The sequence below is a fragment of the Chaetodon trifascialis genome, chromosome 24 (assembly GCF_039877785.1).
Source record: "Chaetodon trifascialis isolate fChaTrf1 chromosome 24, fChaTrf1.hap1, whole genome shotgun sequence".
NCBI lineage: Eukaryota > Metazoa > Chordata > Actinopteri > Chaetodontiformes > Chaetodontidae > Chaetodon > Chaetodon trifascialis.
Genome location: NC_092079.1, coordinates 11,347,270 through 11,363,610, shown reverse-complemented (window position 1 = coordinate 11,363,610; position 16,341 = coordinate 11,347,270). Strand labels below are relative to the sequence as shown.

The window sequence follows — 16,341 nt, the reverse complement described above, 5'->3', positions numbered from 1 at the left end:
AGCATGGTCTTACTCATCATATACCACACGCATCGGTGAGACTGACATATCGTTTCTGTTCGGCTTTTAAGCCGTTTTGGGGCAGATGATTAAAAACAAAAACGCTTGTGATGACAGCTTTTTTCCCTCTCACGCAGTCACTCTTGCCACAATGAATGACATTTACAAGCTTCGCAAAATGTATCCAGGGAGCACATTTATTTAAACATTTGAATGTATCCATTCATCTTATTGTTTACACACCTTCGAATGGCAAAACAAAATCTGTGTGTCCATGCTGGCGGCGCAGGCTGAGACCACTGAGCCCTGCACGGCTCTTGGCATCCATTAAACGCCGCCATCTGTCCTCAAGGTCCCGGCTGCTCCATTTCGAGCTGCGCGCCTGATCCATGGTGTTCTGGAAAAATCTGTCTCCTGAGGAACTCTGTCCTCTTCGTCTCAGGCATGAACTGCATCCTCTGGTCCATAACCTGGAGAACAGGAGCAGCACAGTGTGGATCTCACTATCGCTGAAATGCACTCAACCTTCCAGTCTTCCTAAATATCAGCGAGCTACTGTCATGGAGGAACACAATGTTTAGAAATACAGATCAAAGTTGTGAAATGAGTGCTTTGCTTATTCCTGCTGCTGTAATACCTGAAAGGATCGTGTGTTAAGTGTCAGCAACAACTGGAACATTAGAAAAAGAAGATCAAAACTCAAACTGTGATCATGTGAGTCTCACCAGGACATGGTCATATCCCAGGATCTTCAGATGGCGAACCTTGACAGCCACAGGACCGCGAGGATTGGACGTGCCATAGCAGAAAGATTGCGGCGCGCAAATGACTGCAATTCTAGGACATCAAGAGAAGGGTCTCTCAGCTTTGAAAACATCAAAAAATTTGAATTTAGGTACAAGCATGACGGGAGGAAAAGTGTTTGTTTATAAGAACATCAATGTGAGGCAAAAACCTGACACCTTAACAGCAGACAAAGCGGATTGTGGCGACGGCGCTCTGTTTGGAGCACTCTGCACTTCTGACTTCCTCTGACACATTTTCTGACAGATCTTTACTCAGTACGGTTATTGTAGTATTTTGTCAGGTTCTGAGCTCTATTTTTAATAATCTTTAAAATTTTCACAACAGCTCAGTACAGAAATTGTGTAATTCAAACAACAAATCGCATATTACATCATCAGAACCTTTCGGCTGAATCTGCATGAGTAAAACGCACCGTTACACTCAACAGAAATGTATTTCGTAAAAGCACCAAAGGACTGATTTAAAACAGAACAAGTGATAAATTCCACACAGGTGTTATGTGTGCAGTGGTGAGACAGAGTGAGACAGATGAGCATGTACATGTTAAATGAAATGAAATGACTGCTTTTGAGACTCACTGTGAAGCACATACAAAAAGAACCCAAGAAGAAGACTTCTGCAGTACAGATGTGCACAAACATCACTGTAAACAGTAAGTTCAAAGTTATGTCCAAACGATTTAGGTTGTTAATAAACTAGTGTCTGCTGCACTGCAAGACACAATTTTACAAGATTCTTAAAAGATATTTAAAGATGCATAAACCTTTTCCATTTTTTTCCCAACAAAATCGGTTTTGTTTCTGAGTTTCTGGACAGATTTTTCTACCATGTTTTAAGTTGTTTTCAACCTTGTTCATCAGTAAAAGCAAGTGAATAAGTTGGACTGGACTCTCCCATCTCAAACCTTTAAATGAGTTCAAAAACTCTAATCATTGTGGCGTTAAATACAAGTAACAAACAGCTGCTGTTACAGCTCTATTTAATGGCTATTTTTAGCTTTATTGCGGGTTGATGCATGTTGTCACGGCAGGCATCAATGCCCGACACTGACGGTGTAAAATACCCAAACATCCTCCCCACCTGCTTTCACGTCATCAAGCTTTACCAAACATGACATAAGCACATAAAAAAGAAAGGGTGTGGGTAAAATAACACTGCAGATTTGTTCACGGCAGAGCAGAGTCTGCTGACTGCAGCCCGACTCTGATGTCTTACCTTTGACTGCTCTCTGCTGGAGAAGACGCTTCTTCTGCATGCCCGCTCGCTTCAGTCACAGAGGTTTGGTTTGGCAGAGGTTTGGTTATCACGCCATCTGAGGGTCGGCACACACACAGGCACTTGATAGCATCACACTCTCTAAACTAGCCATTTTTTTTTTAAGTGAAAGAGCAAACCGCAGACACAGTGAACTGATGTCTTCACTCAAGCTGTTTTATATGATGAATAAACACCACAAACTCCAGCTTTACCTATAAGGTAGAAGGACTCCACCACTTCTAGTTCCTGTAGCATTGTGTCCGCCTGGTCCTGCAACACACTCCGCAGGCTGTGCAAGAGCCACGGGTTGGCTGGTGGACTGCTGGCGACAGGATCCCCCAGGACAGATTTTGGGACAGTCAGGGGCTGAGGGAGCGGAGGACGGTCGAGACTGAGGCACAAGTTCAATGTCTGAAACATTCTCTCCTGGCTAAGGAGATGCGTGGGCCCTGAAGAGAAACAGAGGAAATTCAGATAGATGACATTTGAAGTGGCACACATAAGTGAGTCTGCTGTCTTACCTGTAGTCTTAAACTGCTCCAGTCTACTGCTCTGCAGGAGCTCCTCCAGTGGTGCTGATGGGAAGTGGCCCAGTAGGCACAGGCTGTATACAGTCCTTAACAGGTCAAACTCAGACATCTTGGGCAGGTAGGAGTCCAGGGCCTGGCTGAGACTATCCAGGAACCTGGAAAAGAAAGATGAAACCCAACAGAGACATCAAGCCTGGAAACCAAAAGTAACTGAAGTTAAAAGGGAAGAGAAGTGATTTGCTGTTTGGAGCAAACAAGAAAAAATGCTTGTGAGGTTGTAAAGTGCTTGTTGTGCTGTCTGAAGACAGTGAGGGGGTAATTCAGCCACAAATGCTGTTCAATGCAGACTTTTCTGACACCGAAACCAACAATCTGACCATTGCAAGTTTTCTGCAGTGACTGGCCTTGAAATTCTTTCCTCCGCATTCTTCACATTCTACTCTTGCCTGGTGAGCCACACTGACTGCCTCTGTGTTAACAGTTACGGGACAAATGCGCATGTTGTTGTTCTCCCTCAGACCTCCAGTGCAAATCTGGAAACCACAGTGTCACAGTTGGGTGATCAAACCAGACCAGGAAACATGGCTATGAGGCAATATTTTGTTCTCTGCAAACTGATCAGCTGTTCCAAGCCCTGGCTTCACTTTATAATCCTCCTTGTAAAGTGGGCCTGTGAGTAACATTTCAAAGATGGAGACATGTGAGTGACCTACTGTTGTCTTTGGTGCTGCAGATCATAGTTAAGAGAGGAGTACACCTTGAGGACACAGAGGAGGTCTTTCAGTGTCAGAGCCTCTGGGTGGGAGATGACCTTCTCGGCAAATGCCTCCATTAAGGTGGTGGGACAGAAGTTGAGTTTCTCGAACGCAGAGAGGGAGAGGATCAACTAAACAGAGAGGCAGGAAAAGGAGTTAGCTCTCCAGAAATGAAGGCAAATGTCAGATGTATCTACTCATTTAATGTGATTACAGGCATGACAGAACACTAATATGCACATTATGACTCATGAGGCATCACTTCACCTCACAATAAGGGGTTAGAAAGCAGTAGTCTATTACAACACCTGTTTCTTGGTCCATATGTCTACAGAAGAGGTGATGTACTCTGAAATGTCAGTGAGCAGATCAAAGTCTCTGTAGTGCAGCTCCCTACAGGAGTTCAGAACTTCCAACAACCTGTTGAAGGGGATTCCATGGAGGTTTTCTACCAGAGAAGACAGATGTGGAAAAAGTACGAGAGAGGGTCATTATCGCTTATTGCATCCATGCATCTCCATTAAATCAGACTATAAACTATAACTATAAGTATTTTACAGTTTCCTCTTGTGGAAATGGCTTTACCTTTGATTATCTTAGTGCAGAACTCCAGCAGGGGTTTGGAGTTGAAGCCCATTGTGGCCATCGTGGAGATCATGTACTGGCTGTTGGGAAGGGTGAACTCGTCCACCATTGATAAAGCCTTTCGCTAGAGGACGCAGTTCGCAGAATGAATGTCAACGTGGGCAAAAGAATCCACTGCGAAAGGGCCACCGAAAAGTTTTACATATGACTGATTCACAGCCTCAAAAAACTGTGAACTGCTTATGTTATTATTATTCACCAACCTTTTTTTCTAATATCATCACTAAAAATCTAAAACCATTAAATCCTGCAATAAGTAGACACCATACAGACTAAACTGTGGCAACAGTGGTGAAAATGTTAAGCGGTAAAGGACGTGCCTGACCAAGACTGAGTCACATATACAGGGACATGAATACCAAATATGGTCAAAATCAAGACTCGTAAACAAACCTCTAGTTTCGATTTGAGGTCCAGTGGGGCATCTTTCCCCAGCAGACGCATGATGGTCTGGAGAGCCATTACGCTCTTGATCGTGGGAAGACGAGCCTCGACTACCAGCCTGGGATGCAGCCACAATAAACAGCAATATAATAAACTGATCTGAAAATTCTGATGCTTGTGTTTCTGGCCAAGTCATATGCGTCATTTAAAACCCTGACCTCATGCTCTTCTTAAGTGCATCAACATTGGGGCTGCCCTTCATATGTTGCAGACAGGAGGCTAAGATGGACAGCTCCTTCTCATTAAAGTCATTCAGTTTCTCCTGTATTACAAAAACAACAATAACATTAAACACAACAAAAATATTGGCAATATAAAAACATGTCTGCATGCTGTTCGGTAATCTTTCACTACCTACCTGGCAGGCTCGGAGGTAAGTCTGGACCACGCGGCTACGTTGGGGAACACCCAGGCTGACCATACCAACGAGAGAATAAACCAAGTCACTACTGCGCAGCTGCCCCAGATTGTTCATGGCCTTCTGCAGGAGTCTGTGAAAAGCGGGATGCTCAAACATGAGCTGCAGCTCACAGCGCCGCTGCTCATCTGACATCCTCTTGGTGGTGGACCACATGTGGGTCAGGCAGTTGCTGACCTCTCGGACTGTGGGTGCGTATTGAGAGGTGAGGTCTAACACGTCTGACGGGGAGCCGCAGTGCTGCAGGCGGTCACGGAAAGGGGACCTCCTCTGGCTCTGCCTTGAGGAGAGATGCTCCTTCACTTCCAAGTCCTCACTTTGAATCCTATCCCATGAGTAAAATCTTACGGAACTGACAGGACTCCTCGACAGGGACGTCTGACTTTGTCTTGTGGCCCAGATGTGTGCCATCTGCTGACCGGGGAAAGATGCGTCTTTGATTGACGTGGTCGCCCGGAAACTGTGCTGCTGCCACAGAGACCTGCAGCTGCAAAAGGGCAGGCTTCGCCTCATGACCTCCTCTATGACCCAGGCAAACATTGTTCCCTAATAACGCGGAGCCAGTGACTATTAACAAGACGTCCTGTACTTAGCAAATAATATCGATGGAATCAAAGTAATGACGGCTGTAACTCAATTGATGTTAATAGTCAATAAATCAATCTACTTTACATTATTGGCCGCATAGACTGTAAAATTATGTAAGTCGCGTGTACAAATGATGTATTAACTTACAAAGTTATATGACTAAGCAGCAAACAAAGTCAACAGACTTCGTTTAAATCATGAATACACTAGCTAGCTAATGTTAGCTAAGTGAAGCCTTACTCCAACCACGGGCAAACAGAAAGTGCTGACCCAAAGTAACACATGGTACTAACTGGATCACGTAATACTTGGCAGGAAAAAGTTGTTAAGCGAAGACAAATAAATCTACATTGCACTCAAAAAGCATAGATAGTCCATTTTACGACAACTGTCCTTCTCACGCGCTGCTTCGTACTGTGTTCGCCGCCATATTTAGTCCCCCTGTAAACTTGAAACAACACATACTGTCAAAATATAATAAATAATGTTCATTGTGAGTATAGAATGTTTCAGGTATAACATTTATTACTGCTCATAATAAAACAAACACGTGGAGCTTTTAAATCATAGGTCTCATCTTCTATTTGATACGTCCCATATATTTTTTCTGTCTTGTTCCTACACGGACTCAAATAAGCGTAACATCCCCTGTTTCCTAGCAACCAACGCCATCCGGATAGAATGGCAAAATTCGTGCTAGCTGGTAAGGTTTCATTTTAGTTGCTGTGTTTTCGCATTTAGCTGAATGTCGAAATATCGCATTGAGATTTTTACTATTTCAACCTCTTCAGGCAAAACAGACTGTCCACATTACGCAAAAACGGAACTATTAGCAGACAGTCTGCAGCGATCTCTGCCAAACTTCAGGATCCATAAGATCTCTGTGCTGCCAGATGAATGGAAGGTAATATTCTTATCATATATATGTTTATTGCAGTATAAAGTATCACGATGGTATTCTTCGCGTCTCTCATAGGAATGGCTGGAGGACACCTGCAAAAGAAATGGCTGGAAACATGAACAGTCCCCTTTGGTTTGGAGGGAGCTGGTGGCCCAGGGGGGGAAGGGGATGCTCATAGGGGGCGTCAGTGACTTCCTTGAGCATTGTCAGGTAGGCATTTCCTTAATTAAAATCACTCCCATACTCAAATTTCCAAACCTGCCAGCTTTAATCAGCGGCTGTGTAGGACTACTACGGCATCACGTCGGACGTGCCTACGGATATAATGCTGAGCGTTGCAGCAGAGAATCTGGAAACCAAGCTGAACCTTATTGTGGAGGAGCAGCATCGCGTCAGTCTTATCAAACCCCTTCACATCTGGATCAGCAGGTGGGTTTGTTTTGAATAACTTGAAAGCAGAGACAAACATTTGAAGCGTGCGTGCTGACAGATTGGGCGTCCATACCTCCACTTTCATACCTTTCCAGTGCTCTCAGCCCAGTCTGCCACTTCCTGATCCCCAATCTGCTCTCTGCTGCGGTGTTCCCTCACGTTTCCGCCATCAGCCTCCACCTGCTGGACCTGGAGAGGAACGAGGAAGGACTGCAGCAGCTGAGGATGGACACGGAGAACCTGGCACTCCCTCTGCTCCATCAGGTAAAGGATTTTTGGGTGTTTTTTTTTCCACTTCAAGATAATAAAACCATAATTGTTTTCACAGGTGACCATTCACACAGATCTGGAGCAGGCCTTCCTGGAAGCAGACGTCATTCTGCTGCTGGATGAGAGGTGGTCTGATGACAGCGACTCAGAGGATGAGGAGCAGAAGAAGGGGATAAACAGGATCTCAGACAGGTGCAGAGAGTATGGACAATTGATTGACACAAGGGCCAACAAGGAGGTGAAGGTGATTGTGTCTGGGGACTCATTTGTCAACCTGAGATGCTCCCTTCTTTTGGACATGGCCCGCTCCATCAACAGCCGCCAATTTGTCGCTGTGGCAACTCAGCTGGAGAATGAAGCCAGGGCAATCATCGCAAAGAAGTTGAATGTGAGGAGTCCAGGTAGATAATGTCATTTACAATCAGACTGTATATTCATACAGCGTCCCTGGTCACTCTCCATCCTACATGTTTAACTTCTTCTGCTCCAGATGTTACAAACATCATTGTGTGGGGGAACATCAGTGGTAGTTTCTACGTTGACCTGCAGAGGGCAAAAGTCTTCAACTATAACGGGGCAATCAAAGGACCAGCTTTCTTCTCCCAACCAGTCCAAAAAATTCTCCATGAAAGGTTTGCAATGGCATGCCAGAGCGCCCAGTGAGGTTCTGTGCGTTTTAAAGAATAAGTTAATATTGGATTATCTAATTGTGCTTATTTTATTGCATGCTTGTTATTGGTTAACTCCAGCCATCTGGCACTTTGGCAGGCTAAACAAACAAAGTATGATAAGGTCTGGCATCTTTGATCAAATTCTCAAACTGCCTACCAAATCACACCCTGTCGTGACTTCAGTCTGAGCCAGCGTTGATTGCACAATTCATCTGACCCTGCAGTCTGACTGCCCCGTTCAAAAACATCCTGTGCTGGGTGATGCCAAAGAGCCAATAATCTCCTTCTCTCTTCCAGTAAATGGTTGGAAACAGATTTTCAAGACTTGGTATGCTGTCAGCGTGCAGCTGTGGCTTCAAAGACCTGCCGAGCAGCTGCCATGTCGGCCGCCAACGGGATCCTCACAGTCCTACAGGCCTGGAATGGCCTCTGTGGTCCAGATGAGGTGCTCTCTATGGGTGTGCTATGCTCAGGTGAAGATCTAGCTGTGACAAAATAGATATTTTTGCTGTGATTTTGACTGATCTAGCCAGTGTTGAAATGTGTCTTTGGCTACTTGTAGGCTACTACAATGTCCCAGATGGCATTGTCCTCTCAGTGCCTGTCACCTTCAGAGACGGTGCATGGTCTGTCCTGTCTGATGTGACTGTTGGACACAAATTAAAGGAGAGACTTCAGCTTTCTGCAGCTGAACTCAGGCAGGTGCGTCACAAAGATAACGACGTTACATAACACACACTTTCATAGACAATCTCTTGTTACCACTTTAACATATGGCCTTTTCAAAAGCTCCTAAAAAGTGTTTTTTCTTTCCCAGGAAAAAGAACTTGGATCAGAAAACTGCCAGATGTTATGAAGAATAAGGACAGCTGAGAGACAAAATGGTTTTCCTGTAAAGCTAAAAGAAAGCAGGTGAATATTGACAAGACAGACTAACAGCGTAGGTAAGAAGTTGGTTAAAACGATCAATCCGGATGAACTTCAACGCCACATCTCAAGCTTGTTTCAGTTTGTTCTTTTATTCTCTGACTTTCACATGTGGAGCTGCAGTTTTATTTTACCGGTTTCATGACAAGAAATCTTTTCTGCTTTGTGAAACTCATCCATAGCCGTTATGTTTTTAGATGTAAAAGATCAAACTGAGTACTTTATGGAAAAAGGAGAAATTAGAAAATATATTCCTTTTTTTAAAATTGTACAGTTCAGTAAGTGCCTTTTTTATAGTTCAAGAAGCAATATTTTAAGCAGATAACACACTACTACCATACACAAACTAGTGTTAATATCCTTCTCTACATCTGATGCTGTCACTTGCCACCCATTTCCAGTTACAGCTGGGCAGTCTTTTAAAAATGAGGACACATCAAAACTTGTATTCCCCTGTTTGGTAATTAAATATTAAACAAACTGAATTTAATGGGCTCTTTTGACCTGAAACATTCAAATTGACTTTCTTCTTACAAATTGTGCTGTACTTTGTCAGTTGACAAGGAGAACTAGAACATGGTGCTGTTTTTACATGCAGAATATACACATTCTTTTTTTTTAAGCATTTCTACACTATACACATGGAGGCATTGACTGAAAAAAGGAAAGATTAGTACAAATACAATGCACTACGACAAGTCGGGAAATGGACACATCTTCTGCAATGCTATACTCAATTTGTACAACCCACCCCTGAGATTTGGATGCTGAGTGGTTTACAAAGCAAAACCGGCCTTTTCATACAGTCGAGCACAGCGCTAGATTTAATTTTGTCATGTCAGCAATTTTCCACAACAGTTGTGTCCCTCCCCTCCGCAAACTGAAAAGAATCTGCTCCAGTAAAAATAACACTCTTTTGAAACCTCAAATATTGATCATGGTAAATACATGCGTGATGCATGGCATGCATGGACCTGTCATGGCACAAAGGAGGTCGTCTGGTAAATATACTGTACACATCCCAGTGATGACTATACATGTACAAAGAGTTGGGTATCGGTCTCACAAGATGCCTGTTTTTTTTTTAAACAAAGATCAAGAAGATATTCAATTCCATGTGGATGTGTGAAATTAAATTCTGTGAGTAAAATGAGGCATCGATCACAGGGGGGACATTTCTTTAGTACCACACCAAAGCCACTTGTGTGTATGGTACAGATCTACAACTCGTCAACATCCAACAGTGTTAAAGTTTCCTTTTCCAGGCAACAAGTGAAAGATCACTAATGACTGACTGCTTCTGTCCAAACTGTAATGCTGGAGACCTTGGGAGTAAAGTGAAGGACGATATTACTGTTTTACTAAGTCTAACTCTGGGAATATGTAACTACATTTCAAACCTGCACGTCCACGGCTTCATCATTAAAACAACTATCAGACAATCAACTTTTACTCTCTTTCATCAGCTCAACAATTAAGTTTCACTGACTTAAATTAAATAATTTATAGCATATATTAATAGTTATATAATCCAACATGTCAGCGCTTCATAACACCATCTGGATAAACATCTGCTCCTGAACGAGAACAGGGTGGAAGGGTTTGCCAAGGTAGAAAATAAAGGCATCGTTATTGTGACATGAGACTGAACGTGGACAGCTTTTGCTAATTTATCGAGCAAATTTCGATGCTAGATGATCAAGCACAACCGGATATTAAATGCTTTGCAAACCCTGACAATAACGTCTCTAGAACGTTTAACCCGAGGCCAGATCAGCCCTGCGCCTGCTCTCGTTGTACATGATACTTTCAGGCCAGTAGGCAGAAAAATGCCACAAATCAACTCTACTGTAAATGCATTACTGATGATTTTGCTATATTTGTGTATTTACGTATACAGATCAAAGCTGTGTCATTGTGAACGCTACTTGATAGTAGCTGACGTGATGGCCTTGGACTAGAAACAACTCAGATACCGAGAGGCGATGAAGACTAATCTCAGCCATCTGCCACACAATCACCAACCAACAGTATTAAACGGCAAACTCTTTGATAAATGTTTTGTATATAGCAGTATGTGTGGATATAATGTAACGTACAAATAAAAACAAAACAGCTGGGGGTGGGGGGCAGGGGGAGGCAACAGGGAAGCTATGACTGCGGTTGATGCTGAGGAGATGGAGGTGTCACTGGGGCTCCTGAGGCTCCTCCCACCACCTGTCCGTCAGAGCTGTGGCCCAGCCCCTCATCCAACAGCTCCAGTTCACTTTGGTCCAGAAGCTCAAAGTCCTCTTCCTCGGTCGGAACTAGCGTGTCGTCAGGCATCTCCTCGCCGGCGCCGCCCTCTCTCGTAATCGCCTCGTCCAGGTCCTCGTCAGCCCCCAGCGCCCCCACTGTAGCAATTGTAGTGTCAGCAGTGGCGTCGGTTGGTTGGGTGGAGGTCTCCAGAGCACCCGGTGGGGTTTCAGTGGGCAGGAACTCGGCCAGGGAGGGCTCCTCGCTGGCCTCGCTGGAGCGCAGCAGGGCTGACAGAGTGTTTTGCACCACAGTGGAGATGGCTGTGCTCACTATCTCCTCGCTCAAGGCCTCCAAGGAGCGCTGCGCACCCTGAGCCACTGCTGCCTCTCCCCCCTGCTTCCCTGCTTCCTCTCCTGCAGCTGGCACGGGCAACATTCCCTGCTCACCCCCAGGGGACCGTCCATGTCCGTTGAAGTGCGTGTTCACAAAGTGGAGCGGAGATGCTAGATGCTGGATGAGGAGGCTGGCGGGGCTCAACGGTTCCCCCTCTGACTGAGCAGCAGCCTGGGCTCCGTCACCCTGGCTGGGGCCTCGCAGAGGGAAGTGGAGCAGGTTGTGCTCCATGGACGGGAACTCCTCAACTGAGGGGAACTCAGGGAGATCCCGCAGGTAGGACTCCTCTGGGTCACTGTGTAAACTCTGCTGATCCAGATCTGTCGTAGAGATGAGACAGCCGAACGCTCAAACAAAAGAATCTAATCTGAGCATCGAAGTCAAATATAATTAACAGAACATTACACAAAACAAGGTGCTTCTGGTTTTAAGGAGACAAAACAATAAATAAATGAACTGTTAAATATACCAGGAGTGAGGAGGTAACTGCAATAAATCCCAAATATATGTTGCTGTATTTAGCTGAAAATCCACTGATTCACGGAACCAGTCAAGCATGTTAAGGAGAAAAAACACCAGCAGTCTTCATTAAAGTGACTCTTTAAAATGTGAGCAGAACCTCCACTGAGCGACGGCTGAATATAAAAACACCATGTTTTGAACTCCTACTGCCTCACAACAACTTCTGTATGGGTGTGAATTGAAGTATGCCGTCAATACGAGTGATCATCTACCTTCAGAGAAGTCGGTGAGTTGAGGGGTGGTGGCTCTGGACACCGAGAACCCTCCACTCTCCAGGATGGATGCCTCCTCGTCTGATAACTCGGAGTCTGTGATGGCCATCGCCAGAGCTGTGGTCTTCACATCCACCTGAACGACAAAACCACAGCGTTGTGTCACTGCTAAAGCACAAATTTGTCATCAGCTTCGGCATCAAGGCTTCATTATACCCATTCTGTGACCTTGAGGGACTGAGAGTCACAGCAATCCGATGAATTCCCTTTAAATTCTTTAGTACATATTGTGATCTTCCACAGCATCGTGACTGAATGCCTGACATGACATCAACGCTGTCAGCTGGAGTGGAGCTGCATGCGTCCTATAGCTGCGCTGATGGAATGTGGTAGTACTTGAAATATATTCTTTGAAGCCATTTACTTCACTACACAAACGAGCACCACTCCCATACCAGGTGACACATAAAGCCAACACACACTCCTCTCCCCGCTCTACCATCACTTCCTTTGTTGGTGTTACACACACCCTCTTTAAAGTCTTCCACTCGTGTGGGCGGAGCTTTCATGCATGTGTTCATACCGTCGGGGCGAAACAGGACAGCTCCTCCTCACTCTCGCTCTCTGTTTCAGCTCTTGGCTCATCTCCCTCCTCCACCTCCTTCTTCACCTCTGTTAAAACACATATAAGCACTTTTAAATGTCATCCTGGACAAGGAAATGCATGAGCCTTACACGATGATAAACACTGTTTTATTTACACAATCATGGTGCTACAGTGGCTATTCTATGTGTGTTTGCAGTGGATTGTGTCTCGGGTTGCGCGTAAGTAAGAGGGAGAAGAAAGGTGATCTACATCGAGCCAAAACTCTTCTACAACACTTCCTCCTTAAGTGCTGAAGTTCTGTATTAATCTTACAAACACAGGCGTGTGTTTCAACAGCTGCTGGACTTCAACGTGATGCACCGCACACAAGCTAAGCCAATATCTAAAGCCCGAAGGCGTCACAGCAGCACTCACTCCTCTTGTCGTGCTTGCGGTGCTCGGTGTCTCCCTTCATGCTGTAGTCCAGTTTCATCAGAATCGGCTCCAAGCCCGTGTACATCCTCTGGATCAGCTCGTGGTACACCACCAGCGGCCACAACAGCACGCTGAGGACTGAACAGGTGCAAAGACACAACACTGAAGGCTGTAAACTGCCCTTATTGTTCTCAGGTATCAAAGCAAAATGCTGCAAATGCAGACAGAGTATGAAAAGATTTTGTAAAGATGATCAAGTTAGGATACAATAACAACTCCACTGACTGCAATTACGACCTATTATCACACACCCTCTGTTTGTTATGAAGAGCGAACAAGCCAGTGGTTTTTTTTAGGTCAATTAGGCAAGAGGTGACTCACCTATAATATAGGAGATCATGATTCCTGGGACATAATGTCCGACCACAGCAAGTACAAAACAGCCGCTGCACATCATCATGCAGAACTGGGAAAAAACAAGTGCGATGAATTAGGCTAATGTCCCTTCAAAGTGAAAGGGGCGCAGGTGAGGAAGCAGCATCCCTGCAGGTGTGTTTGTGCACGATAGATGAGAATGCCTGGATGAGTTCATGCAACTGCAGCACCTGCTGAGATCAGACAGTGTGCGTCGCGCCTAAACAAAGATTTGCAGGCTGACTAAACTCAGGCTTTACAGAGTTACACTTAGGACAGCGATGGATCTGATATCCGAGCTGGGCACAATATTATAATTCTCCCTTGTCTGCAAGCACTTTCATTAAGCCAGTGACATCCATATTTGCTAATTTATTTTGCCTTTATTTTCTGTACATTAATGCAACTGCGCTGTTTAGCCAACCATAATTCCCGTACTTTCCTTTCCTTGCATTTTAATGAGCGGAGTCAAAGTTTGATACCTTGCCATGGTTTTGCCGTTTGTACTGCAGCATCTCCTGCAAATACAGGCAGCAGGTCAGGTAGCTCTCAGCCAGGTGGTGGCTGAGCTCTGGGATACTGAGCAGACGCTGCTCCACGCTCATTGTTTCACTGTATGCAAACAAGAACAAACACAGGGAAAGAGAGATAAAGTCAACACTGAAGCACACACAGATGAACACAAGTACAACAGACTGAACTGAAGTTAGTCCTGATGATATGGTGTCACATGGGACAAAAATGTCATAAACACAGAGACAGACTTGACTCTGTCGGGATTTATCAGATGCTCTTATTTTGAATTACAGCAGGATCTGAAAACTGTGGTGTTGTAAAGACTCTTTCATTGCAAACAATCTGTTTATCATGTACACAGTACACACCTTTGGACAGGGTGAGCCTCTGCATGCTGGACTGCAGTAGGAGAAAAACACAATTAGCAGCAGATCACAAACAAACACATCCAAGTTTTTTATTACTCTCGAGCCTCAACGGTCCTTTGATCAACATCTTCAAATCAACAGCAACATGCTACTGGCTATAGAAATTCATCCAGACTGAAAGAGTCAAATAAAAGTATTTTAAAGTAAATCATAAGCAGATAAATACACTCTGTAAGCACTGGAAGTCATAGCAGGCCTCTCCATCCTTTGGACTAATACAGGCTTTAATAAGCTCAACAACAGTGGACATTTGCTTGGACAATAAGTGACAAAACCTGATGACCACACTCACATGACTCAAAGGTCTGGGCTTACCAGTAATGATGGGCAACTTGGGCTTCCACCTCTCCAGCAGCATAAGTCCCAGCAGGGACATACTCAGCAGGAACAGAGGCCTCAGGGAGGTGGATGACAGGAGCCTGCGGAGACACACAAACAGCCTACCAATCTGCGCGTATCCAACATATAAACACACATATAATGATTAACTGGCTTCCACATTAGACTTCCACCGACACTGCACCTGTGTTAGCTGCCTGTTCCTGACAGCTGCTTAACAAGGCCCGGGCCACTCGGCATGACATGAGTGTTTGTTAGGATTAAACTGAACAAAAGCTGACAAGTGGCAAAACACAAAATAAATGTCGGTTGTCTATTTTGCCAACGCTGTAATGTACCTTCTGATAAAGTTTAACGCGTGACGTTACATTAACCGAGCTGAAAATGAAGTTTTGACTGGGTTGCAAGCTGCGTTAGCACAGAGCTAAAGACGTGGGATTAGCTAACTTATTTTGACATTCACTCGTAATAGCCTCGCTGACGTTAGCCCGCTGGCTAATGGTTTTCAATACAACATTACAGAGCTGTCAAAAAGGCGGAAAACGTGCTTAAACACGGACTCGACGTTTACCAGAATAAAGTGTTGAGTGTCAGGGCGACAGAGATGCTGTACAACGGCCTCTCCCAGACCAGGAGCCTCTGCACCCATAGCAGCAGAGGCTCATACTGCGATAGCCAACCCTGAAGACGCTCCCGCAAGCGGACGAGCTCCGGGTTTACGTCCCCACAGGCCTGCTCCGATGTCCCTGCAGGGAAGAGAGCCTCCAGGCCGACCGAAGACGAGGTAACCGAGGGGCGTCTTCTTGCCTCCTCTCCGCTCGCCATGTTTCCCCCACTTTGTTATGTTGTTTTGGATATCACGGGGTATATGGAAAGATCAGCGTCAAGTGTGACAGCTTGGAAAAAATAAGGCTTCCGGTGCTGACTTTCAGAATAAAACATACCCCAATAGCAACAAGTTAATAAACTACAAGAGGGAAAATGATGAATAGAGATTTAGTTGTTGACCGAAAACACAAGTTTCCAAAAATTAAATCTATCTAATATCACGATTTGTAGTATTCTCATTACAATTTGATCACACGGCCTTTATATCCGGTAAAAGCAAAAGCAATTTGCGGCCTCCTTCGTGATCATTTCTGGTAGCTTGATGTACCAATGACACAGATGGGCGGTCGGACCACAAGGCCCGTCACGGATAAGAAAAAAAAAAAAAAAAAATACAGTCACGTGTTTCCTTGTTTACTGTATTGAGAGAATGGGGTTAAAGCCCAAGTGTACCACCGTGTGGATAGTGATAGTACTGCAACTACTTTTACTGCTAATCTGTATTGGATATATTTTGAATGTTTTTCATTTTTATTCTTATTTGTATACTACATTGAAAACACCAGCAAATTTTGATACAAATGTTTAATACAGAAATATACAGTATTGAGTAAACATACATATGTTGATCAATTTGATCAGATGCAGCCAATAAAAAAAGAGCTATGAAGATTCAGTACAGTGTCAAGGCCAGCTCCCAGCACATGGATCACAGGAGACATCGTAATGTAAACAGCAGCACAGCCAGGAAATTCTGCCTCCTACTGTGATCTCTCACTTCACGT

The 16,341-nt window shown here is 44.6% G+C and overlaps 3 protein-coding genes across 3 annotated transcripts; 1 reads left to right on the top strand and 2 right to left on the bottom strand.

Moving 5' to 3' along the window:
- Positions 1–172: 172 nt before the first annotated feature.
- On the bottom strand, positions 173–5,889 carry fastkd2 (FAST kinase domains 2). The gene is made up of 11 exons (XM_070957686.1): positions 4,797–5,889; positions 4,597–4,700; positions 4,388–4,496; positions 3,935–4,058; positions 3,658–3,797; positions 3,308–3,480; positions 2,586–2,749; positions 2,277–2,513; positions 2,023–2,119; positions 726–837; positions 173–470 (listed from the first exon to the last, which is right to left on the bottom strand). Exons 1-11 carry the CDS (start codon positions 5,394–5,396, stop codon positions 348–350), a joined length of 1,983 nt encoding a protein of 660 aa, XP_070813787.1. The 5' UTR covers positions 5,397–5,889; the 3' UTR covers positions 173–347.
- Positions 5,890–6,088: 199 nt separating this feature from the next.
- mdh1b (malate dehydrogenase 1B, NAD (soluble)) lies at positions 6,089–10,085 on the top strand. The gene is made up of 10 exons (XM_070957679.1): positions 6,089–6,147; positions 6,236–6,348; positions 6,421–6,555; positions 6,632–6,774; positions 6,873–7,041; positions 7,106–7,448; positions 7,538–7,679; positions 8,016–8,191; positions 8,281–8,420; positions 8,536–10,085. Exons 1-10 carry the CDS (start codon positions 6,126–6,128, stop codon positions 8,572–8,574), a joined length of 1,422 nt encoding a protein of 473 aa, XP_070813780.1. The 5' UTR covers positions 6,089–6,125; the 3' UTR covers positions 8,575–10,085.
- Positions 9,254–15,648, bottom strand: retreg2 (reticulophagy regulator family member 2). The gene is made up of 9 exons (XM_070957678.1): positions 15,300–15,648; positions 14,705–14,808; positions 14,330–14,360; positions 13,928–14,057; positions 13,413–13,497; positions 13,032–13,169; positions 12,594–12,682; positions 12,011–12,146; positions 9,254–11,596 (listed from the first exon to the last, which is right to left on the bottom strand). The coding sequence occupies exons 1-9, from the start codon at positions 15,551–15,553 to the stop codon at positions 10,797–10,799; spliced, it is 1,767 nt and encodes a 588-aa protein (XP_070813779.1). The 5' UTR covers positions 15,554–15,648; the 3' UTR covers positions 9,254–10,796.
- Positions 15,649–16,341: the final 693 nt, after the last annotated feature.